The following is a 27,728-nucleotide window of genomic DNA, read 5'->3' as shown; positions in this document are numbered from 1 at the left end:
TTTCTGGTTAAAACCGGTCATTAGTGCTATAAAATGAAACTCATTTCCATGTGGAAGCCAATGAAAATGTTCTTTAAGACCACAAAGTCAGTCTGCCATTTACTCTGGAGTAAGTGGAGCGGCCCTGGGATTTCTGTTCAGATGAAATTATGCATTTTGTGATTTGTGGATTTTGGAAGATTATTTGCATTTTAAAATTGCTGAATCAAATTCAGCTGGTAGATAACGTGATAATAGTGTATTGTTTCATTTCTGGTTCTTATTTTTGATTTTCTTTATTTTTATTTTGTTTACATTCGTCATTCAACAAACAGTTGTGTTTCCTTCATCTAACTGTCACATTTGAGACCTGCTTGAACAAATTTCTGCAAATATCCTCTCAAGCAACTGTGCATAACCAAGCCTGTCATTTTCCCAGGAATAGAAGGGTAGTTAAAATTACAGCTTCTGAGGAGTGGAAATTTACGCACTGTCTGTTCTGAAAAAGGACCTCTAACAAAATAGCCATATGGTTGCATTTACAGATTTAATCATGGGAAGTTTTAAGATATAAGGGGAATCTTTAATGATATATGACACGGAGTGATCCGCCTATTTTGTGGTAGGGTCCAACTTCACGTGGATGTTCAGTGACTGAGGTAGCTTTTCAGCGGGAGTTCATAATATTTATGGTTCTACAGTCTATCATTTCCATATCTTCCTAAGAGTTAACGCCTAAACGAAACACGATTACAGTTTTAAGGCTGTGGGCCAGGGTATGTCCAGTCATTCTGTACCATTTCTGTTCTCTATATAGCTTCTATCTCTTTGTTGGCATCCACCTCTTTTTAGAAAATAAATGCCTCTCTAGCTGGTAGCTGCTCTATTGTGACTGTCAGCTGGCTGCTAACATTGTCTGCTGGCCACTCAGACGTCTGACAAAGGCTACCTGTTAGACATGGGAAACAAGTGAACAGTAAAGTTATGGTCTGTCAAACCGAATAAGTGAATTAGTTGCTACAACGTGAACTAAGAGTTTGACTTGAATTAAAACAAAACTGAATATATGTAACAATATATATAACAACACACTTACCTGCTATGTTGTTAGGTAAATAGAGATATCTGATAAGCTCATTTCATTTAAGCACATAAACATGGTAAAGATGTCCTGCTAAATGGTGAAGAAAGGTGATTTAAGTGACTCTGAAGTGTTTGTGGGTGCTTGAGTGTTTTAAAAAATTGCTGATGTGCTGTGGGTTTACGGCAAATGGATTGAAAAAGATAAAAATGTCCATCAGCACCTCTGTGGGTGAAAAAGCCTTTTTGAAGTCAGCAATCAGAGAGACTGGGCAGACTGCTTTGAGATGATATGAAGGCAAAAGGAGTTCAACAAAGTACAATCAAGGTTCGCAGAAGAGCATCTCTTAATGCACAGCAGAAGTAGACCACACTGTGTGCCAATCCTGTCAACTAGTAACAGCAAATTGAGACTATAATTCACATGGGCTCATCAAAATTGGTCAGTAGAAGGTTACCTTGCCTCGTCTGATGAGTCTTGATTTATGCTGTGACTTTTAGATGAACTTGGCGTAAACAAGGGTCCAGGCTAGTGTTGAGGAGTGTGGGGGATGTGGCACACTTTATGGTCCCTAAGTACCAAATGATCATCATTCAACAGCCACAGCCTACCAGTGTCCATCCATTTATAACCACAATGTATTTATCTTCTGATGGTTTCATCCAACATCTCAAACTGGCCTCATCAAGTCTCCATTTACCAAAATGAACCATGAACCAAAATTTCTTAGCAATGTTTCCACCACCTTGTTGAATTTATACCAACTATAATTAAGGCAGTTCTGAAGGCAAAAGGAGGTCGAAGGTTTGCCTAAAAGTGGCCAGTGATTGTATTATAAAAAACAAGTATTAATTCTACAATTATTTTATATAATCACTGAAAGTTTAAAACCTTAAGTTTAAACCCGAGCATTTAAATTCAATGGAGATTTAAAGTTGTGGTAAGGACAGCTGCTGTGACTGAGTGAATGCAGCAGACATACCACAGCAGAGCTATCTGGAAGCTCCATGTCAGCGAATTCAGGTCAGTGAACTGGACCTCTTGTCAATTTGTTAGGTGTTGATGCTTTTTAAAAAAAAATATATAATTCTGAAAATATCTGATTAATAACGTGGCTTTACTTCTGTGTAGCTACTATAAATGAAGTCTTTGCTACAGTATGTGAGTTACTTAGCAGAAATTAGCAATTGTCTGTGCTCAGGCTAGTGTTAGCTAATGTGCTATATTATTATTATTAGTAGTAGTAATAATAACTTTGTCTAAAAATAGTAATTTGCTTAAATGTCATTCATAACTGTTGTGTCAGTTTCACCTATATGACACATTTGTGCCATATAAATATAAGAAACCATGTAGGCCTGCCATGACGCAACCCCCCAAACAAAACAAAAACAAACCAACCAAGTTCAATATAAGTTAACATAAACACAAATACACACAGTTATGATGGTAGGCTTATATGTAGTCACAAGATGACGACTGCCGCAAAGCAATGGGTGATGTCTAGTTTGTCTAGTTTTAAATGCAGTCTGAGTTGAACCAGATAACTTAGAAGTCACTTCTAGTCTGCTGTAAAAGTCACATTTAACTTATTTCACTGGTAAAAATGGCTCCTAGACCCTTTGAGATAAACGAAAATCTCCTTTAGTTTCCTTACACGTCTGTGCGCCATCAAAACCAGTCACCCAGATAATCACTTTGAACAAACCAAGCCCCTCTGCGTGGAACACTATATCATTGCATACGATGACAATAAACAGGGTCATGTTATCAGTTATGGAACAAGAGAAGTTACTACTCATAGTTAATTACCTATGTTATATAAATTTGACTTATTTATGGTTAGTTGTGAAAATCTGCAAAACTGTAGCCTAGAAGTTTCCCATTTTGCTGGTGGGGATTCAGCGTGTCATCCCTGGTTGCTCCTGCTTTGCAATGCAGGGTTTGCGGGGCTGATGGGGGGCACCAGCGGTAGAGACACTGTCTGTCCGACTGGGGGCGGCGTTGGACAATCACTTTCTACATGCGTCCCAGCGTGCAACCCTCCTGCCACCCTTCACCACCTACTCCATCCTCACTTGTGGGATCAGCAATTCAGATTGCATGCAAATCCGGGAGCGTCACTGTGGACGTGTGTGTGTGTGTGAGTGAGTGAGTGAGTGAGCGAGAAAGAGAGAGAGAGAGAGAGAGAGAGAGGGAGAGAGAGGAAAAGAGAGGGGGAGAGGAGAGAAGTGTGGTTGCATTCCTGGAGAGAGATCCCTGCCCCTTCCTCCTTCTTCCTCCTAGTTCCTCTCTTCCCTCCTGGTCTCCCAGCCGGCGGCGGCAGAGAGGGATTTCGAACCCGGGCTGCAGATGCGAAGAGCAGGGCTGCATGGTTAAAGCGTAGAGAAGTTGTGGCAAAGGCGGCTGGAGCAACCTTTAGCGCACTCGAGAGAGTTTGGAGTTTGCATTTGGACGCACCGTGCGGTCAAATCCAATCAGAGAAAAGTTTACTTTTCTGGTTACATCCGTGGTCATGGGCTCCCAGCGGACACTCAGGGCCGGCCGGACGGGGCTGCTCCTGGCGGGGCTGCTCGTGGCTGTGTGGCAGCTTTGCGCCGCAAATTGCCCGGAGAAAGAGTTGGAGGACAGAGAAGAGGAAGCCAACATAGTTCTAACCGGTACCGTGGACGAGATAATTAACAAGGACCCGGTGCATAACAACTATTCCTGCAAGGTAGGACTTTTCATGTGCTTTCCGAAACGACTGCGCCCGAGCGCATGTACACCTGCTGATGGGCTTTAATAATATCTAATAGGCTATCTTTACCCTTGTGTAGCTGATGGAAGCCATTACCTTCCAGTTCCAACTCTCTAAAAGCTTGCCTGAAAAACATTTTACAAACTCATTCATTCAGAAGCATTTGGCAGCGGTTACATGGACAGTGCGAGTGAATCCACATTGCTTTCAGAAATAGATGGATGGTGTTTTTTCTCTCTCTCTCCCCTCTTGCCAATTACATAGTCATAAAGCAGGCCTAACCGAGCATGTAATCATCCCAAACATGTTGTAGCAGGAAAACTGACAGGTAGCGCGTACTTGATGTCCCCTCATAAATGCTGAAAACATGCAACATGCCATTTCCAGTGGATGCAAGGAATCTTGTATTTTATAGTTTTTCTGACAATTGGCATCCTAAACTAGGGCTTTGTGACTTGTGGATAACAGGTCATATAAAAAGATCACACACACACACACACACACACACACACACACACACACACACACACACACACAAACAAACAACTTTAAGTCACTGCTATGTATAGTTATTCAGTACATTGTCACCATTCATTCATGAGCAACCTGGAGCTGTAATATTTTCAGCAACATAGACATATGATCTACAATTAATTGCCTTTATTTAATGATGTATTTAATTTAAATTATAGCCTAAAGTGCTAAAAGGAAAAATTTCAGTCACCCTTCCTCCATCTCTGACTTGTGGTAGACCACTCTATAATCTGTGAAAACTAAACAAGTTTTATTTGGTCAGCTTTCCCACTGCGCTTTTCCTGCGCCCACTTGCTTCTCGTTTCCCCGTGAATGAATGGAGTAGATTAGAGGCGCACAGCTCCAGAAACCACCACCAAATTCTGAAATGAGACAAGAGAGCACACACGTAAGAAAGGAGTGAGCTTTCCCATGACGTATGAAGCAGCGTTTGCTGCACTTGATGGGCACAGTGCACACTGGTGCGTGCAGTATCGTAGGCAACTTTTCCAGCGGCTGGGCAAATTCTGCATCTGGAAGAATTGGCTGGGTTTTCTGTAAGTTGCAAGAATCTGTTTAGGATTTGAAAATTGGGGTTACAAGCATCGGTGCCCTTGGGTGTTTCAGGGAAACCTTGATTATGTTTGAGTTCAAAATTCCCCACATGCACCCCTGTGCGTATGCATAAATGCAAATCTCTCTTTTGTCGTTCTGTAAAGGTCAGAGTTTGGCGTTACTTGAAAGGGAAGTCCAGCGTGAACCGTGAAATTCTCCTGGATGGCGGCAACAAGGTGATGATCGGCGGCTTCGGCAACCCCGGGATCTGTGACAATCAGGTGTCCGTGGGCGACACTCGCATATTCTTCCTCAACCCTGCCCCTGACTACATGAGGCCCGAACACAGGAACGAACTTATGCTCAACTCAAGTCTGATGAGGATTACCCTGCGTAACCTGGAGGCTGTGGAGCACTGTGTGGAAGGTAAGCAGCCAGTTTGAAGGGAATAAAATCTGGACTCTACCTTATGTAGTAATTCTTATAATGATAAACACACAGGAGCTCCTGATAAGTTTATCAGTACGTATCCTTGCTGTTTTGTAAGTCAATTTGCTGTGACGGTGTTTCCATAAAGTGTGTGACATATAAGGAATTTAGTGCAGGATCTATGCTGTGGTTTGAGGGCTCACAGCAGTTGTAAATCACTTAAAGCAGGCAGGATTTCATACTCCTGTGGCTTCTGAAATTCTACAGCCCCAGGCTCAGAGTGTCGAAGTTTCCCTGAACTCCATGAAACAAGGACACCTGAGTCATTGTAGGAGCTGTGTTGCTATGGTGAGGCTCCGGTCTTTCCCAGCAAAGCCTTGAGGTGGGTGTGTCTGATAAACACCTTAAGGACAGAAGTTGAGGGATGATCCCCGACCTTTGCACCTTGAAGCTGGGCAGTTTTATTAAGTCTGAGGTGAAACTCTTGAACTCTTACATACACATAATGCATGACGTGGGAGCATTCCAGAGCAATGCACATTCCCACCGCTTAATGGCGGGAGAAAGGGAAAATGACTCTCAGCTCACACGCGTTCTCAAAAAAGTAGAAATAGGTGACGTGTTTTAAATATTGTTGTTTATTCAACTGATTTGCTTCAGCCCACAACAAGCCGATTAAAAACCGTTCCTCTTCGGCCGAGAAGTAATTTGTCAGGCTCTTATGAGATAAACTGTGCAGCCATGACTAATAAATCTCAGCATCTACCAAGACTGTAAGACTGCAGCACCCTGTGCCCCCCCCCCACTCATGCCAGTGAGCTGTGAGCTTGCTGCTGTTTAACTTTTACTGGTGCTTGACAATGTTGGCAGCGGTTCAAAGTTTGACTGTAACACTTACACAAGCCGGGAGCAAAAGACCGAGGAAATGAATCAGAGCACGAATCACCTTGCTGAAGGCATTCTGGGGCATTCACTGGTTCCGAGTTGCGGGGGTCTATATTCTGGGTACTTTCCTCTAAGCAGTTCTGGGTGGCAGGATGTTCCAGTGGATGGAGCTTGTTTGCAGTGTTAAGTTGCATTTGGCACTCACATAAAACTTCTTCTGTTTGTCTGTCTAGGCACGAAACACTGCACTGCTAACCTTTTTTATTCAGCCCCCTTTTCTTCTCTTCGGACTCCTGTTGTGGAAAGGGGAGTTTCTTGGCTCCGACAAACTGTCTAGAATGTGCCCTTTTGGTTACGGGGCTTTGTGTTTGAAGAGGGTTTACGTCGCATTACCTGGTTTTCTCATATCGATTTACAGCTGAAGGAATAGCAGTAAGGAAATACTAGTCATTATGAAAAAGTCGGTTTATTAAGCACTTTGCTGGGAAGCTTCTGGAGCTTCTTATGCAATGATCATCCTGTAAGTAACAGCCTGCAGGACAACTGTCAGGTGCAGCCCCGCCGTGAAATCTTTATTTTGTTTTCGGGCCCTGATAATTAGCTTGAATGCCTTCATCCAGAAGAGAGTGAGCTGTGAGGCTTGTTCCAGTGAAGGGTTTTAATTAAGAGAGTCAAGTCAGATCCCATCCATTCTTATGCAGCCAGTACCCCCGGAGACTGTGGGATGTTAGCACAGCGGGACAAGACTGTACCTGCCGCAGCAACTCATTGTACCCTCCTCTGCTCGCTCCTCATTCTTGACATTTTCGATAGCTAGGATAGACTCAGGAATGCCTGGCAGAGTGCTGGGTGGGGAGGTGCATTGTCTGAGGCGGAAGAAAAAAGGCTTTGTGTGTGCTCCTTGCCACCAGAGTTTTTTTTTTCTTTTTTCTTTTTGGACACAGTCATAAAAGAAATAGGATGAGTGATGTAGAATGAAGGCAAAACAGAGGATTATTATTTTTCTTCCTTGTTGTTGTTGCGCATGTGAGGACGTGGTTTGTGAGGGATGTTTTGTTTGCCGTGGCTTATTTGTTGGATCGGGGCCCCGCGAGAAGATAGATACCCTCAGGCTTTATGTTTCACCGTTTTTCTTCGCACTGGGTGGTGCCACTTTAGTGCCGCTTAGTCCATGCGTGCGCTCACTTGGCTGCAGGCTCTAATACAAGATTTAGCAAACATTTGCAATGTCAGTTATGTCTTAAAACGCTGTCCGCCACATTTAAGATGAATAAGCAAGGCCTTCTCTGTGTTCTTTTGTGCCCCACTTTTGTATGTTGAGGTCTTATCGCCACCTACCGAAGCCCTTGCAGGCATTTCTGTTACTTAAAGGAAGAAACTGAAAATCCAGCTCTTTAATACAAATGCAGCTCCTCTCCCACATAGTTGAATTTGCACCCTGTCAGGGCAGATAAGCAGAAGGCCCTGAGGACACGCAGAATGTCTTCCTCTGTTCAACCCTCTAGCTACCAGTTAAATGTTAGCCCTGTCATTTGTGCTGTGCAGAGAGTTGACAGATAATGTGTCAAGCAGGATCCAGCAGTCATTTGCTGTGTCTTTGGAAACAAATTGAGTTGTGGATTGCAAGAGTGGATAAAGAAGGCAATTTTAGGGCTCAACTGAACTCTTTCTCCAGATATTGTGAAGAGTTTAGAAGACACACATAATGACGTAACAAAAACAGAAGGCAAACTGAAGACAAAAGTGTTTGGTGGGGGGGTGTTGGAAGAGAGGAAGCTGCTTGATGGAGAAGTGTTGAGTTTGCAGGGAGATTGTATCTGTCTTGCTCTGTTTATCAGCTGCTTTTGTTTCAGCTCTTGATGACTTGATGCCAAAGTCTTTCCCTTAAGGCCCTGACAAAGACAAAGAGCTGTTTCTTCCTTCTGTCTTGATCTTTTCCTCTCTCTCCTTCCCCCTCCCGTCTTCTTTATTTTGTTTCTCTCTTTTTAGGGGAGGGGGAACGAGCCAGTCAGAACTCAGCGCATAGTCATGCAACAGCTGCATCAAAGATAATTTCTTTGCCCCTTTGTGTTGCATCTATTTCAATCCATAATGCTGACTGCAGCTAGTGTGCATGCTGTCCTTCTAGGGTGATAATGAGCAGCATTTTACTACTCGACTTCCTACTGATGCTTTATGATCTGTGTGTACAGCAATCCAGAGGCTTGCAGGTTAGCCGGGCTTGTTGAGAACATGATGGGGGTTCTGGTGTGCCAGCAGGTGGTTTTGCTTAATGATGGTCGAGCAGACAGTCTTGCGGGGTGGGTGGGATGTGGGATGACTGTTTAAGCCCCCCCCTCTTCTCCTCAAGGGGCTGCTTGGAGTGAATAAAGCTGGGTCTTGCGAAAAGCTTTTTTTCCCTCCACTGTTTGTGCAAGGAGGAGGCTTGGAATGGACTGGAATTCCTAACCTGGCTGCCCTCTCCCTCCTCCTTCTTTATTGATATGTGAGGAGATAATGATGAAATGGGGAGGAGTGAAGATTTCAGTTTTTACCTGCAGCTCTTCATAACGCACATGCCAATCATATGGATCCCCAGAAGAGTTAAAGACTTTCCAAAAAAGGACCTGTCATTTCGCTCAATCAGTTAATCAGTTACTAAAGGCCGTGGAAAATACTCATGCTTCAGCAGCTCAGGTTTTCAGGAATTTTAGGGCATTTTATGTGAGGTTCAAGTCCTAATTATGTTAAATTTTGACACCACATGTTGTGTACACAGGATCCTCTTGCATTAAATGACTTCTGTGTGTTTTTCCTGAAGGTTCATTTCACTTCAGGTGCAATAATCGCCTCTAAGCTTAGTGGAGTCTGCCTTTAGTTCTGGTAGAAAGGCCAGTCTCTGCTATTAAACACTCTGGGAAAACTTGCACCAAGTTTGCTGCCTTATAATTAAAATATTAGGCTCCGTTTCCACCTGTTCCTGTGCAAGGAACTGTACAGGTAGATTAAAACATCACAGTTGCACAGTGAAACATGACAACCTACCAGTTTCCCAGGTAGAAAAACATATGGCTTATGGGTAATTCCAAAGGGGGAGATGGAATTTATTTCGTTGTAAAGTGTGTGAGAACACTACACAGCCGCACCCAGATGACTGAACTAAAGCACCGGGGTCTTTACCCAGTCCATGTCTACACAAGCAGCCTTTTGTCTTCAGGGAGTCATGGGAAGTCAAAAAGAGTGACTTTGAGGATTGGATTTTTCTCAGGGGCCTTGAATGGATTAGGCTAAGAGTGAGACTTCATTCGTTTGCTGTAGAGTTTTTCCACAAAGGTGTACCCTTGATAAATCTGTGTACCCTGTGTGGCTTATGTCAAAGCATTTATGCAGTGAAGTGAACTGAATTGGGCAAATGGAAAAGGCTAGATGGATGGCTTTGATGAAATAAGCAACAAAGGCAAGGAGGGAGTGACAAGACCAGTGGACCTGTGTGCCATCTAGCCCAGAGTCTCCGGAGTTATTGCGCATTTTACATTTTAATTAAAAATGCAGGAGTGGAGTGCCTGCTTGGCATAGCGATAAAGGGGGCTGAAAATGAAAAAGCCATGAAAGACGGGAGCGAGCAAAGGAGGAACGGACCACTTAACCGCAGTCTGCTCATCTTGGCTTGTTTCCCGGCTCAAAGCAGGAGTGTATCACTCCGCTGCTGATTAGAATCACAGATGGCAGTATGTGATAGCGATAGTAAGCAAAAACACCTACATGTAGTGACATGCCTGTCACTACCTGTGAGATGTTGACACGCTCAAAGTGTACACACAGACATACTGTGTAACATCAGGGCTGTCCTGATATACTACGTTTTGTGTAAAAAAGCCGTCAGAGCCTGGCTTCATGCAACAACACGCGATTGCATCTTCTGATATGTAAAGTTCGTCATCTTTCTTTAATTGTGACAAAGCGAAAGACATTTAAAAGATCTCAGCACTCGATGTAGGACTTCATTCCAGTCACGGCTCTCTTTGGCTAAATACAACATGATCAAATGATTTAGTAAGTCTTTTGATAGTAAAGATGACGGTTTTCACCATACAGCGATTGTTTTAAGGCTAACGGAACTGAAAAGGAGATGTAAAGTTAGCTCGTGTCAAAGTCCCGGTTAAGCTCTTCTTTAGTCCAGGACCAGGAAAGTGAAATTGACTCCGGAGGCTCTGAGCAGGGCCTTGGATGTACAGTGACCCGGAAACTTTTCTCTTCTGTCCTCAACATAAAGAGTTCAGAGCAGCAGTCTGCATGAGATCTGGGCTCCCTCCAAGGAACTGGATCCGTGACAAAATTCCTGCTACCAAGGCCACATTTCTGGAGCCGGGCAGCTGCTGTGGCAAGTGCTGCTACTTACTGTCATGCCAAAAACATCAGGTTTAGAGAAAAGAGTTTCGGTGAGACACGGGGAGGGAAGGGGGGATAGCAGGAGCCATAATGTGATTTGTATTTAGGTCAGGTCAGCTGTCACTCCAAAACTTCTTAGATCAAGAAAAACGGAGAAGAAAAAGTTTTTTTTAACCCTGTGAATTCTTTTTGTTTGAAGCTACAGAGGCTTTGTTTCCTAATGTCTCTTCCAGAGAAAAAGTTTGACATGGAGAGATCTCTGGGGTGAGAAATAAAGCCTTACTTCACTTGTGGCAGATGTACAGAATAAGTGGGGGATTTTTCATCTGACTTACACCACGGCTGGATTAAAGCAGGAAGAAACGAGTTCAGGGTTTAATTAGATTTGGGCCCCTCTGGATGTCTGATGCAGATGCACTGACCCAGGGCTTTTAATTACAACTATCATGCTCCTTGTTGTCTCGTGGTGCACACCTGCTATATACTGTCATCCATATATCTGCCAAGTGCAGCTAGTTTTGTGTTATCTTTGTGGGCTTCTCTGTAGTGCCAAAGCAGCTTCCTGTCTTTGGGGAAACCTCCCTCAACTTTTTGAGGAAGGTTTTTGTGTCTAATCCTATGCATCTCTGAACTGAACACCGACTTCCTTAGGATGATACACTTACAGGAAGCAGGGTAGACTTGACAACATGGGGCCCACTGTTCACAAAACAAATCTTAGGATTTACACAAGCTTTTCCCAGTGTTGTCTTGCTCCTCAGACAACAGTTTAGTCTGCTTTACTTCCTTTCTTCCCCTTCATCCATCTCTCTGTGGAAGGATAGTCAGGGTTCCCTTGTGACTTGACCTTCACAGTTTCTTCACAGTTTCCTTCTGCGTTTGCCATCATGTTTATTTTGCTTCCGACTTTCAGTTCGCATCTTCAATCATGTTCTCACTTCCGGATGACAACCTGTACGGGTGTCTGTCTGTCACTGTGTGTGTGTGTGTGCCTTTGTCATACCTTTGTGGCTGGTTTATACATTTGAGCTTGCTGACCAACCACAATTTGGATTTTATGCCTCTGCTCTTACCTTTAACACATGTTAAAGTCTTTTGTTGCCTGATCTCACTCTTCTGTACTCCCACAGTCATCATCTTCCTCCTCCCAGTGTTGCCATATTACTGCACTTCCACCTGTAATTAGACTGGAATCCCATGCCCCGTAAAGCTGTCAGTCCTAACAACCTGGTGCCTCTGACCTAATTCTGTATGCTTCTCTCAGCGTGTCTCTCTGCCAGTTTACTCACAAAAAGTCAGTTAAATTATAACCCTGGACAATCAGAAATTGTTTACAGGCGTAGAAAAGTACTATTGCATACGTGTGATAAAAGTTTGCCGTGAGGCCTTCTCTCACATCTGTGAAATTGCCTAAAGCTATGACATTGGAGGCACTAATGGCTGGAACTCAATGCTGTAAGCTAGAAAGAGAAAAACAGTTCTAGAGTTTGAAAGAAGTGAGCTCCCCTTTTGTGCATGCACTGGAGTAACCCACTTCTTACTGTTGATGGATGAGTTTCATCGTGCGTAATTTTAGCACCATGTTTTGACAAAAAATATCAAATAAATATCTGCTGCATCGGTGTTGATGTGTGACATATTTGAACTTGCTGCTATCAAACACATGAACAGAGTGTTGCTGCATGTATTGATGAAGAAACGTAATACTGGCTGTAGGTAACAATGTCATGATGGATGAGAGATTAGACTTTTCAAGTCAGTGCCATCAAAGATGCTCAAGTTTCGTTTACTTTTACTGAGTTATGGAATTTATGATATGTATTATCTTGACAAACCACTTGAGATTACTCCCCTGAGGAGTAAAACCTCTTGGGACACCCACACCTCCTCTTTCTTTTTTGCTTTGCCCTTCAGGCTTACAGATTTGTCTGGCTGGAAGGAGGCACCGGTCTGCCCCTGTTGTTTCAGCCAACAATGACAAGGACGTGATGGTTTTCAGAGGGAGATATCTGGCAGAGGATGTCTCACTAGCTTAAGCTTGTATCTGTATACACACATTCACATAAACACAGACACAGACTTTACTGTCTCCAAATCCGAATGAAACATAAACATAATCCAGCGCGTTTGTGACCCAGCCTGTGCACTGTGATTATTTTCAACAATTTTCCGAAGAAATGCACGACCGACTATGTCGTGACGTAGTGAGTATACACAGATAAGACGTGAGTTTTAGGGTTGTTAAAGTTATATGTCTGCATATAAAGGATACACATATAGAAAAAAAGATTTTCAACACTGAAAAGAAAACAACACCAAAATTGACCATATAACTAAGAACATAGTACTTTAAAACTTTTGCAATCCAGTAGTAAAACGTGTCTCTCATATAAATGAAACACTGAATTTCAGTGGGATTGCCTGCATAACTAAAAGTTCTGTAAAATAAAAAATAAATAAATACAGTTCATTTTATTTTTTTATATTGTTTTATTATATTTCCAGTCTGATCTTATTTCTGTTTTGATTTTCTTTTACATATTTCCAGTATTGCCGGCCCCATCGGTGCACTTTGGTCAGTCGTGTTTTTGAGTGTGTTTTCAGTTGTTAGTGGAAAATCAATCACAATAGCTTGTGAGCCTAAAAATGTAAAAGTATACAACACAATTAGGAGGTTGGACACGTGAGGAGAATCTTCCCCTGGATAGAAGCAAATATTTAAATGCAAATAAGCAATTTGAAACCTGATTGCAATTGAATGAAATTCTGATTTAATGCAGTTCTTTACTACAGCAGTGTGTGTTAAAGGTGTTGCGTATGCAACAGTTCTGCACAACATGTCTACAAGAGAGAAAATGTGACTGGTAATCTAGAACAGAAAGGAAGAAGTGAAGTCCAAGATTAAAGAGCACGAGTGATGGGGAGAGACAGCCGATGGAGAAGGGCAAACAGAACAAGAATGGGAATGAAGGGAAGGGATAAAAAGAACAAATAGTACAGGGAATGCAGAAGAGAAGAAGAAAGAAACGCAAAGTCAGCTCAAAGTTAGAGCTATTGAACTGTGAAGAAAAGGATGAAGACAGACATTATTGATTAGGTTTCTCAAAGATTTAGCACATACAGCAGAATTTATGGCATTTTAGTCCAAATTTAGCCATTAGGACTATTGGCTGCTGAACACAGCCTTTAACAGATAGCTTCCCTCTGAAATCCCTTAAAACCCATCTTAAAAAATAATAGTTAAGATGCTTACAATATCATCCGCATCGTCTCTTCCACTTCTACTGCTGCCACTTTGTTAGCTGTTCTTGAACCCACACAAAAAAACAGGAGAAGCCTTGAAGTCATTGCCCAGAGGCAGCTTTTGGCGTTTTCCAGCAGAAGCATAGTGCCTGAGAGAGGCTTGGCCTGAGGTAACAAGTTCTATCACAGACTGCAAGTTGTTGCCAGAAGTATGCCCGGATCAGCCTCTCCAAATCTCTCCTTGTTGTCACTCAGAAGCCCCTTGTGCTGCATAACCCAGCCATTTTTAACGTCCCTTGATCCTCTCGTGACCATGAGAGCTAGAGAACATACAAAAAAAGTTTGTAAAGCCATCTTTCTCAGTGATGATTTTCCTCCTCTGTGAGTGGGTAGAGGCATGCTCTGGAAGAGCACTTGAAACAGACATGTTCGAGAGGGCTCTTAGAGAAATATATTAGCATTGAGATGGATGGAGGCGTTGAGTGCGGCGAGTTTGGGTTTGCGGTGTTCTAGTCTTCAGCAGGCTACGTGGCCAGCAAATTCAAGCAACATGTAACCGAACAGCTTTCTAAAGTATAGTTGTTGTAGTTGGCATATTTACTCCCCAGCACTCACAGAGTCATTGCTGCAGGATTCAGTTAGCTCCTGCTATAGTATAAAGATAAAAAAAAAGTGGAGCATCTGGTTATAGTAAGGTAAATACATTTGTATAGCACCTTTCAACAACAAGACAAGTGTGCTACATGAGACATAAAAGGCATTGATTGTTGAGGGATACAGAGGAACATATAATAAAATAAGGAGAAATTGAAAATACTTTTTTGTCATCAGTGCAGCATTGCTCATCAGGAACAGGACAAGTTTGAGCCTGTGAGCTCAGTGTATTCAGCAAATGAGAAGATATAACACGCCATGTCTTTTATTGGCTGCCTTAAATCTTATGCTTTATCTTCAGTCAATATTAAATTAAGTCCTTTAATTGCTGTTTAACTGCGAAGTGCTTTATGTGCAGGTTCGGGTAATTTTGCCAACACAGTATTCTCCTTCCTCATCTGCACATCAGCGACCTTGATCTAGCACTTGATACAAAGTTCCCACTGGAATTTCCCCGAGGTCCTTTTTAACTGGTTAACTTCCAGGGTCTTGTTTCGGCTCAGAACAGGCTCAGAGCGTTGTAGCCTCCACACATCCTGTTCCATTTAAACAAGGGAAGAGTTAAAGGCATCAGGTCATCCTCCAGTTAACCTTTACCTGAAGCCAAAAGGGACTTTGAATTGGTTATGGGATGAGAGGTTAAAACAGGGTCAGGCGTCTTCACAGCGCCAACGTGACACATTCCCAGGACGAGCATACGGTTGAACTATGCATTGCTTGAACTAAGTGACTGCTGCACAGAGTTTTTTGAATGTGTCTTCACCTTACTTTATTTATGATGATGTGACATTGAAACTCTTACTTTTAAAGGAAATCTGATCACTTGGCTTCCTGAGTGAACTAGACCCAGCTGGCTGTACAGAATGTATATTGCTCTTGCTCTAAAGACCATCCACCCCCTTCCTCTTCTTTTCAGTGCATTATTTGTTCTAAAGCAGTGCATTTGTTGCACACCACTGAAGCCGATCTCTCCCTTTGTCCCCGTATGTGTTTCTGCACGTCTGTCTGTATGTGAGTCACTCTGCTGTTCCCTATCTATGTACCTCTCTCTCTCTCCTTCTCTGTGTCTCTTGGTCTGGCTCTCTCTTCTTCGGTTGGGTCTGTGCAGATTGAATTTGCTGGTTAGGATGCTTCTGGAATCTTGATCAGCTCTAATTTACATCTAGACAATGGTACGAGTTGAGAGGCAATTTCTCTCCTCCTCTTCTTCCTCTGTGTTCCCCTCCTTGAACCTCCTATTCCTCCTTTTTGTCCTCCCTTTCACTTCTGTGGCTTTGCCAGCGGCCCCCATCCCTCCTCCTTCATTGTGTTTTTCGGAAGATGGGAACTAAAGGACAGAGAGGGAGTCACCTCAGCAGTAGACTAAACTGAATGCTTCTGGAGTTCATCACCGCTCTCCTGATAATGAACTCTACACACTTGTCAGAGCACATACGTGCACAAACACACACACACAAACCCCTTCTGTTAGCTTTAAGCAAGCTTTGAACAGCACAGTCAGCCTTATGTTGTACTGTGTGCCCTTAATATCTGAATGATATTATGCATACATGACATGACACCGCACAGTACTGTCAATTAGCGTACGCTTCATTTGGCACCAGCTCTGGTGTCATTGTCAATGATTGCAATTCAAATACTGATCCCCTTTGACAGAATTCACCATCACAAATAACAGGCCACGCTGTGCAGAAGCATAAAGCATCTCCAATTTTGACTAAGTGCTCTAAACTAAAACTGACTTGGCATAATAATTGCTGTTTAGACTAATTTTATGTAAGCAGACAGCTAGGTGGAGAAGCCTGTCAAGTTGCACTTGGAGGGAAAACTAATCTATACTCCATGTCAGTTTAGTTTATATCTTTAAATATGATTTTGTTCAAACAAAAGTCATGGATACTCTTTTTAGTATAAGGTGTAAGGGTTGAGATTTGAAATGTAGTTGTTATCTAAAAGTTGCTGAACTTGTAGCTGTCATTTTAAAGGCCACGCACCCTATTACTCTCTTTTCTAGCTTCATTTTTTATTCTCGGACTCTACTAGAGTTGCTTTGCATTTTCAGTCTGTGTTTATATCATACTGGACTGTAGTGCAGCCCCCTTTAGGTCCAATTTATTCCGAAACAAACACGTTAAGCTCCTCTCCCGAGTCAGAGCCTGGAGTTTCAAACAAAGCATTTAGAAAGTGTTTTAGCTCACAGAAATTACTTGCACGTATGCTGACCTCAGGATTTGGAGAAAAAAAATGTCCATGTTTAATATAAGCAACCACCCTATTAACAGTACATATGATTAAAAAAAACAAGAAGCAGTTCACAAAGCAGTATATTTTACAGTCATAACAGCCACTCTAGCATTTTTTGATTTGTTTACTATCTCACCAGGACATGGCTACGGGCTAAATATGAGCTTTGTCTCCTGTGTACAGAGAATGGTTTTGAATGTGTTAGTTTGACATAAGAGATGGAAGTCGCTTTAGTCTGTGCTCAGAGAGGAGCCATAGCCTAGAATCGCTCAATCTTTTTCAATGGAGTGATAGAGCTTCTGCTGAACAATTGTGTGCAGTATGTTGGGCCAAGTCACAATCTTTCAGCTGGCAATTATCAGTCCTACAACCACCTGTTCACAACGTATTTGCAAATATACACAAATCCATACTAATTTACTGCAAAAAGAGTAAGAGTATTTGACATAGATTACTTTTTTTGCACAGGTGATTTGAGGGAACTAAAGGAAGCTTTGACACAAAGGACGCCTTGCAGCTTCTAAACGCCTGAGGTATACATGGTGTCATCTAGTTTATCTACCATGAGCTTTTTGATAGTTTGTTACCCTGGGATTGATTGTTTGATTCCCCATCTCTGAGGCACTGGGTTCGGTGGTCATGTTGATCTCTGTCACTATCTCTATATAACTCTTCATTCTCGCTTACGACAGCTTAACAGAGTTGCGCTGTTTGTAAGTTAATTATTTCATGGTGTGAATACTCAAGAATGCAGACTACTGATTTTAGCAAAGTCCCTAATGTTATGATCATCGACACTATAACATGATTGAGGGGCGTTTCTCTTCTTTTTAAGTTTTCATATCTCGGCTGTTGTAAACGTAGATACCAACCGATTTGCGAATAGCTAATGTCGCCCCACCGATGAATCAGTTGTGCTCTGTGTAGCAATCAAAAAGACAGAAATAAGACATAAATTAACCACTGATCCACCCAAACATACCCAAACAAACAAGAAGCACCTGTGCAGTGGCCGATCATTGATAGCTGATAAGTTCATCTCCTCACTCGACCTGTGAAGTTAGCTGTCGAGAGTCTAAAGCAATTTCCAAACAGTTCTGTCTAAATACAAATTAAAGTAACAAATGACTTCTGCTGTCACATAATATATAGAACAAAGAAAGTCAATTTTTTTTCAGTGAGTAATAAGAAAGGAGTGATTGATTACATTTTTCAGGACTCCACTGAATGATCGAATTATTAACTATAGGTGTTATGCACAGCTTTTGGGCCTGTTGAAACTGATACAACACTCAGGAGTCACTTAGCAAATTGCAGCTGAATTCCAAAATAAATGTCTTATGAAGGACTGTCCAGTATATTACCATTCAAACCACTAAGAAAACAGATTTGGTTTGGTATTTGCTTTATTTGGCTTCAGAATGAGAATTTTCAGCTGCTCATTTTGAAATATTTGGTCCCCAGGATAGAAAGTGATCCATTAAAATTATTGCATCCACCTTACTAATGAACACCAACAGTTGTTCTACATACTTTCCCTGGTGTAGTTTTGCCTTGGGAGACTCGGGTTCATACTGATTGCACCTGAATTAACAAATGAAGCAATGGCAGTGATCATTCTACTTAATTCAGCACAGTATTAGTTGTTTTGAAAGCAGGATATATTCCAAATCCTTGCTGCCTTCACCTGATCTTCTCACTGTGACATTTATAAAACTGATGCATATCCAATCTTATCCAGTTGAAAGCAGTTGAAAATCACAACAAATAGGAAGGGTGGACATGAAATCATTGGGGGGCCTGTCTGTCTGCCAAGATATGTTCCTCCAAAGGTTTAAAGTTGGTGGATTACCTGCAGTCAGTCATGGCTGCAGTGTTTTGGATTCGCTCGCTTTAGCCCTGCCATCATTCCTTTGAAGAAGCCGAAATGAGATCCCCCTCCATGCAAATCACTTGGCTGGTTTGAGATGAAGCGCCGACAGTCCTGATAAAGGGCGACGCTCCATCACCTCCACTCTCAGAAAACCGATAGCGTATGAAGTTTATTAAAAAAGTCCCTTTCCCAAGAGCACCCCCTTTCCTCCTCATTTTTAGCTTTAATAGTAGAGATTTTTTTGAGTGTGATGATGCTGAAAGTTTGGTGCAACGCATCATCCTTGTTTTATGTGCAAATGTCTTTACATTGTGCGTACATTTACATTTCTGTGTGTATTTGCATACGCGCATGGATGGAGGGGAGCGGCAGCTTTTTTCTCGATATGCAGAATATGAAACCTACTGAGAGCAAACTTTTTAATTTCATTCCTCTCCGCCGCCAGTCTGCCAAATTAAGGGGGATTGAAATGTGTTTTTTTCATCAACAGCAGACTTTAAGACCAAACTGTTATCAGCTTATTCATTTACTGAGCCCTGAAAGGGAGTTTGAGCTCAGCTAGTTAGGGGAGGGATGGGAACTTAATTATTGTGGGTGCGGGTATGGTGAGAGACCAGAGGAATACACGCTCAGCGTTGGAGCAGATTGTGAATGATCACCCTCGGGCTACCACCAGAGCTTCTCCTCTTTAGATCTGTGTTGACAAAGGCTCGGAGGCCAGCTTTTGGTAGGGTGTGGAGGCTTGGAGGGGGGGGGTAGCCTTTGTTGTTGACTTCTTGTCTTTTTGAACCCTCTCCTCCCAACCACCTGTCTCCCATCGTGTCTGATTATCAAAGCTCTAAAGCTGAAAAGAGTGCATGCTTCAGACTTTGAATATCATATTTGCCGTTCTCCCCTTGGGGAACAAAAATAAAGCTTTTTGGTGGGAGGGGTTTGGTGAAATAGCCTGAATCATGGTCATAGACCATCTTAGGGCCACAAACTCAAGTTCACTGAACGAGGAATTGTTGGAAGCAGAAGGGATTAAGGAGAAGGGTTGCTCTAAAGAATCAGGGTATTGTTGCAGCCTGTTCATCAAAGCGTAAAGATTTTTGAAAGAACGAATGGGGCTTTTATGGAGATACACTGCTGACCTCCCGCTCGATCGCACGCACACAGAGAAATATCATTACATTTGAACTAAACATTTTGCTCCCCTGAACTTTCCCCCACAGTTTTTTCCACAGTTTTCTTCTGCTCCGTGTTTACAGCTGACGGAATGCTTATAAATAATTAACAGATTTAATGCGTTAACTCTGAAGTAATGAACTGTAACCCTCTTATCTTTGTGACATTAGCGGTAACAATTTGGTTTCTTTGTTTTCAGAGCCAACTGTTTCCTCAATTTCTCCTGCGCTTGTCTTAGATCGTTTGCCAGTAAAGCATGGTGGGCAGTGTTTGGGTCATTTGATTTGCAGCTTTTAATTCACACGCTGCGCCTGTGCTGATATAACCATTGAGATCCTAAAAAGTCATCAGCCCTGCTACGTTTGTTGAGGATCCACACACACACACGCACGCACTCAAGCAAACTTTATCCTGCCCATTTCTGGTTAGGCGCGCAGGTTCTTATGCCTGCAGATTATTCACGGGGATTTCATTCTAAATGAGGTGAAATTATTGCTCTCTGTGAACCGGGTCTTTCAGAAGTCACTGCCAGAGCTTGAGCTACTCTTTTTTGTTTTTTGTTCTGCTTCCCTTTTGTTGGTGTGCATGGCAGAGTAACCTGACCCTGGATGTGACAGGCGCTCAGCTGAAAGAAAAAGCCATTTTTAGCAGTGATTTTAAAGTGTATGTGTGTGTATGTGTGTTAATGATTGTCACAGACTTGGTTTAAGGTAGAAAATCTGCATATGTTCTTATTCTGGATTCTTTTTGCAAACACTTGGCTTCCTTATGGATGTTTCATATTGACAAAACGAGAGCCAGACTGATTCTGGATTTTAGAGGCCATTGTCGATGATTAGACTAATAAATTTCGACATTAATGTATTGATTGATTGTCTTTGTGTACAATACAGTTAGGCCTATTATAGGTTAACTTTCTTTAAACTATTCCAAACAGTCACTTTTAGTCCAATACTTCGTGCAAAACATAAAAGAAAATCAGCTATTTAAATGAAGCAATCAGATGACGATCACCTCACTGCCTCTAATTTAGCAGGTGGGAGCACAAATGTAACAGGTGGTTATGCTGCTGTAAAACTAGCAACACAAGTTCCTGGATAGCTTTTTAGTTAATTTGCTGTTGCTAATTATACCCGTAGCGGTAGCCACATGTTAATTTACAGCAGTGTCTCTCACAGTCATAGTTTACAGTGCAGGACTCACTTTCTACAGCCTCTGAGGAAGAGTTTGCATGCTTCTGTTGTGTAACTCTGCATATTTGCGCTTTCCAGGCCTGGCTTTCTCCCTTGCTGTGAGTGTGTGAAAGTATTTTGTGTGGTCACTCAATAGTGCTGTAAATGCCTGCATGCACAAACACCAACACACTTTGATGTCTTTGACCACAAGTTTATTCAGCATTTGAAGACAGTCAAGTGAGACAGGACTCTGCTGTGTGTGTGTGTATATGTGCAGGGCTTTGTGTACATGTGCTGCATGTCAATGAGAAATGCACATAAACTCAGCTCCAGGTCCGCTCCTTTCAAACACTCCTACTCGGTTGTCCTTCTCGGTCCTCTCCTGGCTTCCGAGTCATCTGCAAACATCGTTAACATACTTGGTGTGATGACTGTCAGCCTCTCCCAGATGGCAGTGGTGGATGTTTGCGCAGGACTATTATCAGCTTCAGCACACGCTCAGTCATTCAGATCGCTTCAGCTGAACAACAGCCAAATTCAAATATCCCAGTTCATTTTTTCCATTCCAGATTTATCCTCTCTCTTCAGTCCTTTCCGACTTGGGAGTGTCTTGTTCTGCTCTGTTGCTTGCAGAAGACTGAAGTGTGATGAAAAATTATGGTGAGATGAGTGCTTGTGGGGCAGAGAGGGGCTACATTTGGAGTTTCTCTGATGTTGGGGGAAAGGGAGCGTGTAGCTGGTGGCTGGGGAGAGTGTACTCCTGCTGTTTGGGCAGCCCTTTTGTCTCCTTAATGACCCGGCCACGTAAAGTTAGCTGCTCTATTCAGAAGGCATTAAGGGTCATTTTACCTGATGACGGCTGTTTCCCCAGTCACTTGCCTGGGGGAGGGGAGAAGCGTGTGGGAGATTTGTGTCCATTGGGAAACCATGATGCATTTTGGAGATGGTTGTTCGCCATTTTTGCAACATTTTACTTTGTAGTTAGAGAAAAATTGCTTACTACTCCGTATTTGCTCAGTTAATGTGATGATGTTGTACTTTACTGAACATTTGGAGAATTTTCTTTTCACTTGCCTTCCCCCTCTACACAAAGGTCAGAGGTCAGGGTTTAGTTGCGCCACAGAAATCCAGAATCTGGTAGGGATTTATTTCACTTAATCTTGCTGAAATGAATGCTTGAACCTGGATCCTTCTGTTGAACGCCGACCTCGTATAAGTTGCTTCCAAGTTCAGAAGCATACATTGCTGTAGTTCCTGCACAGATTCACTTAAAGCATCTGTTGTTCCACTGTGTCCTTCATCAATCATGCTAAATCAAGTTACAGAGACATTTATAGGACAAAGGGACAGGAATAGGAAAAACTAAGCTTTCAAAGTTGTGGCAGAAGCCCAGAAAGACATTACATTTGTTTAAGTGGGCTACTTAGACATTGATTCACCCTCCATAAAATGTCCCAGATACTTTTTGAAGTTACACACATTAAACTAAAAAGCAGAGGTCCAGTCTTGTAAAGACCAGCCAGATTTTTGCCTGTCAAGTAAAACCTCACTGAGAGAGCTGTTTCTTTAGTTGTCTTGTTTAAATTACTGTAGTATGTTGTGTTTTGATGCTATGCAAGTACCAGATGGGCCGCAAAGTCAGCGAACATACAAGTGCAAATGCATGGTTGGCACACTTGTTCAGTTTGACATCTCTCCGTTTTTTCATTCTCAGACCTCACGAGCATCATGTGAGTCCAGGCAGAGTTTAGGCACAGTTTCAGAACTCATCCGTGTCTTCCCTAGTAACATGATCACATGACCGTTCAGATACACTGGGCATGGCTGTGTTAGTCGTGTCAGAGTAAACAGGAAGCAGAGGGTAGGTTTCTCAGTTGTGATTAATCAGGAAAGGACCCGCAGTGACTAATGAAACCCAATCACTTTAGCGATTTTCAGTTTCTACCTGTCAAAAGTGCAAATTGACTGTCTGAGTATCCTCATCGTTGCGGGAGATTTTTCAAAAGGTCGATTTTCATTGATCTAAAAATGCTTTGCATGCTGACTGAAGGCCAAAACAGCGTCGAAAAAAACTTTGTTTAAAAACCGCCCATTTAAGTGTCGACAAGTCCTATTTTATACAAATAAATAAATGGGGCTATCGTGGCTCAAGAGTTGGGAGTTCGTCTTGTAATTGGAAGGTTGCCGGTTCGAGCCCCGGCTTGGACAGTCTCGGTCGTTGTGTCCTTGGGCAAGACACTTCACCCGTTGCCTACTGGTGGTGGTCAGAAGGCCCGGTGGCGCCAGTGTCCAGCAGCCTCACCTCTGTCAGTGTGCCCCAGGGTGGCTGTGGCTACAATGTAGCTTGCCATCACCAGTGTGTGAATGTGTGTGTGAATGGGTAGATGACTGGATATGTAAAGCGCTTTGGGGTCCTTAGGGACTAGTAAAGCGCTATATAAATACAGACCATTTACCATGTATAAATAAACCGAAATAAAACTGCTTTAACCTGGGTATTTCTGGGGAGCATTTTGTACACCTCACATGGATGTAGTAAGTAAGGCACGATGAACCTTCTCATTAGAATTCAGATTCCAGCTTGTGGTTAAGTGCTCCACTACCTGCTCCGTGGCTGAGAAATTGGCACTTAGGTAATGAAATGCCCATCGCTGACGGGGGTACTTGATTGTGCTGAGACTGCGAGAGGGGGGCCAAGTGAGAGGGGAATGGGAACTAGCGCGGGGGGCAGAGCTGGGGATGAGCCCAAGTGAACATTAAGCACACAGCAGAGAGTTGGAGGAGAATAAGTTGCGAGGCTGCTGCTGCTGCTGGCACAGATACATCACCAGAGGAAGGGTCTGACAGGTCTACTTACAAAGTATGCTCTCTCAAGGATGAAACTGGGTGTAGGTTGGAAGCTCTGCACAACGCCAGGAGCTGGATCTGTGAAGCAGATGTCATATTTATTTATTGCTAAATTACTGACAGCAAACTCATTCCCAGCTATGATATTTTTTTTCATCTGTTAACGACTAGCAGTGCTAGGTTCGGTTGATAATTGCAAATAACACAGCAGTGCAGGTGCTAGAATGGTGTAGGAAGACTTTACAGGTGTTTAGTTCATCAAGGCCAAATAGATACAGTCCAAGAATGTGGGTGTCACGGCTGGTGTGATCCTATTACAACACGGTCATGGTTTTTACCGCCTACTACTCATCGTCTGCCTATTTGTTATTTCTTTCTCCTTCACCTACAGATGGCCCAACCCCTTCCTCAACTTCTAAACCAAACACAGTTACCTGAGTATGAAAAGCAGCCCGTTCATTATCTTTACAGCTTCCGCACTACTTTGGTTCCAGTTCCAAAAGGTATTGGAAACTGTGACCTTTGCTCCTGCTTTTGTCTGTCAGTTCTCCCCAGCATTGTCTGCCTCTGTTACATTCATGCTTCAAAAACTAAGCAGGCATTTCTGTAAGTAAAATGACAGTTGATTTATTACTAAGCGCTTCAGTGGAAAGTGAAGGGCAATCTTTGATTAAAGTCCCTCTAATAAGTAACAGCTCAAGTTAACAATGAAACCTCAGTTGGCCCATTTAGTTGGGTATTTGTCATGTGTTGGTGCATCACATCTTAGTTTTGAATAAAACAATGCCGAATACTCGGCAATCAGTTTTAAGTGGGATTGCAGATGAAAATTCTTGGAATTCATTCATATCGTTTTCGTGACCAAGTGTCTCAAATTATCAAAAGTATCAAATATATCAAAAGGCAAATGAGAAAAAGTCTCACTAGAAAAAGCCTAAAACAGATGGTGTCTGACGTATTTGGGTTTTTTTTTTGTTAATCAGCTGCTGCCATATGAGCAGGCTGAGGATCTTTATTGTTGTGCAGTTAGCCAAAATTGTAATTAATATTTTGAAGCTGCCACAGATTTATAAACCTCCATTTCTCCAAAATGCCATTGCTTGATTTAGGTTAATTTCTTTCTTTAAGTCCTAGATTCTCTCAACTACAGCTGCTGTAATCTTGACTTTGACTGTTAGTATTACTTTTTGTTCTCTGGTACTGCAACGTTAGCCCTCATGACAAGTGCGCTATTGTTCTCCCAATTTCAAACGCCAGGGGTGGAATTGATTGAAGCAAGCATTCGACTCACTAAATTGCTATCTGTAGGGTGGAGGTTTAAAAATTCTGTGTTTTGGACACAGGTGTTTTCTTAGCAACAGATGGGAGAGGGACTTAGAGAAGAAAGGGACATCACGGAGCCTGGAGATCACTGAGAACAAGGTTGTGTTTCCAGGCCATCGTGTTCAGGAAAAAGAAACTCCCTTAGCTCCATCCATCCATCCATCCATCTTCATTTATCCGAGGCCGGGTCGCGGGGGCAGCAGCCTAAGCAAAGAGGCCCAGACCTCCCTCTCCCCAGCCACCTCCTCCAGCTTATCCGGGGGAATACCAAGGCGTTCCCAGGCCAGCCGAGAGATATAATCTCTCCAGCGTGTCCTGGGTCTGCCCCGGGGCCTCCTCCCGGTGGGACATGCCTGGAACACCTCACCCAGGAGGCGCCCAGGGGGCATCCTTGTCAGATGCCCGAACCACCTCAGCTGGCTCCTTTCGATGTGGAGCAACAGCTGCTCTACTCTGAGCCCCTCCCGGATGGCCGAACTTCTCACCCTATCTCTAAGGGAGAGGCCAGCCACCCTTCGGAGGAAGCTCATTTCTGCCGCTTGTATCCGCGATCTCGTTCTTTCGGTCACTACCCACAGCTCGTGGCCATAGGTGAGGGTAGGGACGTAGATCGACCGGTAAATTGAGAGCTTCGCTTTTACACTCAGCTCCCTCTTCACCACGATGGACCGGTGCAGCGTCTGCATTACTGCAGCTGCAGCCCCAATCCGTCTGTCGATCTCCGGCTCCCTTCTCCCATCACTCGTGAACAAGACCCCGAGATACTTGAACTCCTCCACTTGGGGCAGGAACTCATCCCCGACCCGGAGTTCGCACTCCACCCTTTTCCGGCTGAGAACCATGGCCTCAGATTTGGAGGTGCTGATCCTCATTCCCGCTGCTCCACACTCGGCTGCGAACCGTTCCAGTGCGAGCTGGAGGCCCTCACCCGATGAAGCCAACAGAACCACATCATCCGCAAAAATCAGAGATGAGATTCTGAGGCCACCAAAGCGAAAGCCCTCCGCCACTTGGCTGCGCCTAGAAATCCTGTCCATAAAAATTATGAACAGAACCGGAGACAAAGGGCAGCCCTGGCAGAGCCCATCACCCACCGGGAACGAGTCCGACTTATTGCCGGCAATGCGAACCAAGCTCTTGCAACGGTTGTATAGGGATCGAATGGCCCGTAGCAATGGGCCAGACACCCCATACTCCCGCAACACCTCCCACAGGACACCCCGAGGGACACTGTCGAATGCCTTCTCCAAGTCCACAAAACACATGTAGACTGATTGGGCAAACTCCCATGCACCCTCAAGTATCCTCGAGAGGATAAAGAGCTGGTCCAGTGTTCCGCGACCAGGACGAAAACCGCATTGTTCCTCCTGTATCCGAGGTTCGACTAGCAGACGAACTCTCCTTTCCAGCACCCTGGCATAGACTTTCCCAGGGAGGCTGAGGAGTGTGATCCCCCTGTAGTTGGAACACACCCTCCGGTCCCCCTTCTTAAAGATGGGGACCACCACCCCGGTCTGCCAGTCCAGGGGTACTGCCCCTGATCTCCACGCAACATTGCAGAGGCGTGTCAACCAGGACAGCCCTACAACGTCCAGAGCCTTCAGGAACTCGGGGCGGACCTCATCAACACCGGGGCTCTGCCACCAAGGAGTTGTTTAACTGCCTCAGTGACCTCGCCCCCGGAAATTGGCGGGTCATTCCCCTCATCCCCAGACCCTGCTTCCTCCTCGGAAGACGTGTCAGTGGGATTAAGGAGGTCCTCGAAGTATTCCTTCCACCGCCTGACAATTTTCTCAGTCGACGTCAGCAGCGCTCCGCCAGCACTATACACAGTGCAGGTAGAGCACCGCTTTCCCCTCCTGAGACGTCTGACGGTTTGCCAGAATCTCTTCGAGGCAGTCTGAAAGTCTTTTTCCATGGCCTCTCCGAACTCCTCCCACACCCGAGTTTTTGCTTCAGCCACTGCCCGAGCCGCATTCCGCTTGGCCTGTCGATACCTGTCGGCTGCCTCCAGAGTCCCACAGGCTAACCAAGCCCGATAATATGTGGACACGCCTCAAACCGCACATGTACCTTAAATACCCTTGTATTTTGCAGCATTTTGAAGATGATTTGAGGTAGGGCTGATGAAGCTCTGAAACTGCTACACATGTATTGGAAACTTAAGAAAATGCAGTGTTATGTTTGACTTTGTTTGGATGAGCCAACATCTTAGCTGATGCCAGCATGTTTGTGACAGTGCATTGGTTAAACCGATACAGCAATACAGATTTACTGTCTGCGTAAGATCCAGATATCTGCTGTCAATGAACCATGCGCTCAGGCTTAATGGCAGGAGCTCTCGGCTCATTTGTTTTCTCTCATGCTTGCTCACTGCTTGCAGTGGGAGGCAGCATTTGAACTGAGACTTGGCGATAAGTCGCCATGATTAAAGGGCGGAAACACAGGTGCAGTGACTCAGTGTTTGTTCATTTGGATTTTTCAGTCGGTGGCGATAAGAAGCAAGGAGGGTTGGAGCGAGAAAGAAGGAGAGAGGCAGAGAGGTGAACAACATGTTCATTAAAGCAGCTTGCTAATGATTTACAGACACTTGAGAAATGCAGTCAGTGGAGTTAGTGAGCCAAAAAAAGGAACAGAGGGTGAATCAGAACG

At 43.6% G+C, this 27,728-nt stretch overlaps 1 protein-coding gene across 1 annotated transcript in view; it reads left to right on the top strand.

Moving 5' to 3' along the window:
- The first annotated feature begins 3,271 nt into the window (after window positions 1-3,271).
- The window catches only part of agrn (agrin), a 255,815-nt gene continuing 231,358 nt past the window's right edge, over window positions 3,272-27,728 (top strand). The window contains exons 1-2 of the mRNA XM_013910251.1: window positions 3,272-3,776; window positions 5,033-5,294. Coding sequence (XP_013765705.1) covers window positions 3,576-3,776; window positions 5,033-5,294 — 463 coding nt within the window. The 5' untranslated portion in view covers window positions 3,272-3,575. The remainder of the gene's footprint in view (window positions 3,777-5,032; window positions 5,295-27,728) is intronic.

Source organism: Pundamilia nyererei, unplaced genomic scaffold (assembly GCF_000239375.1).
Source record: "Pundamilia nyererei isolate P.nyererei 1_Seehausen unplaced genomic scaffold, PunNye1.0 scaffold00039, whole genome shotgun sequence".
NCBI classification, from domain to species: Eukaryota; Metazoa; Chordata; class Actinopteri; order Cichliformes; family Cichlidae; genus Pundamilia; species Pundamilia nyererei.
This window is presented reverse-complemented; position numbering and strand designations above follow the sequence as displayed.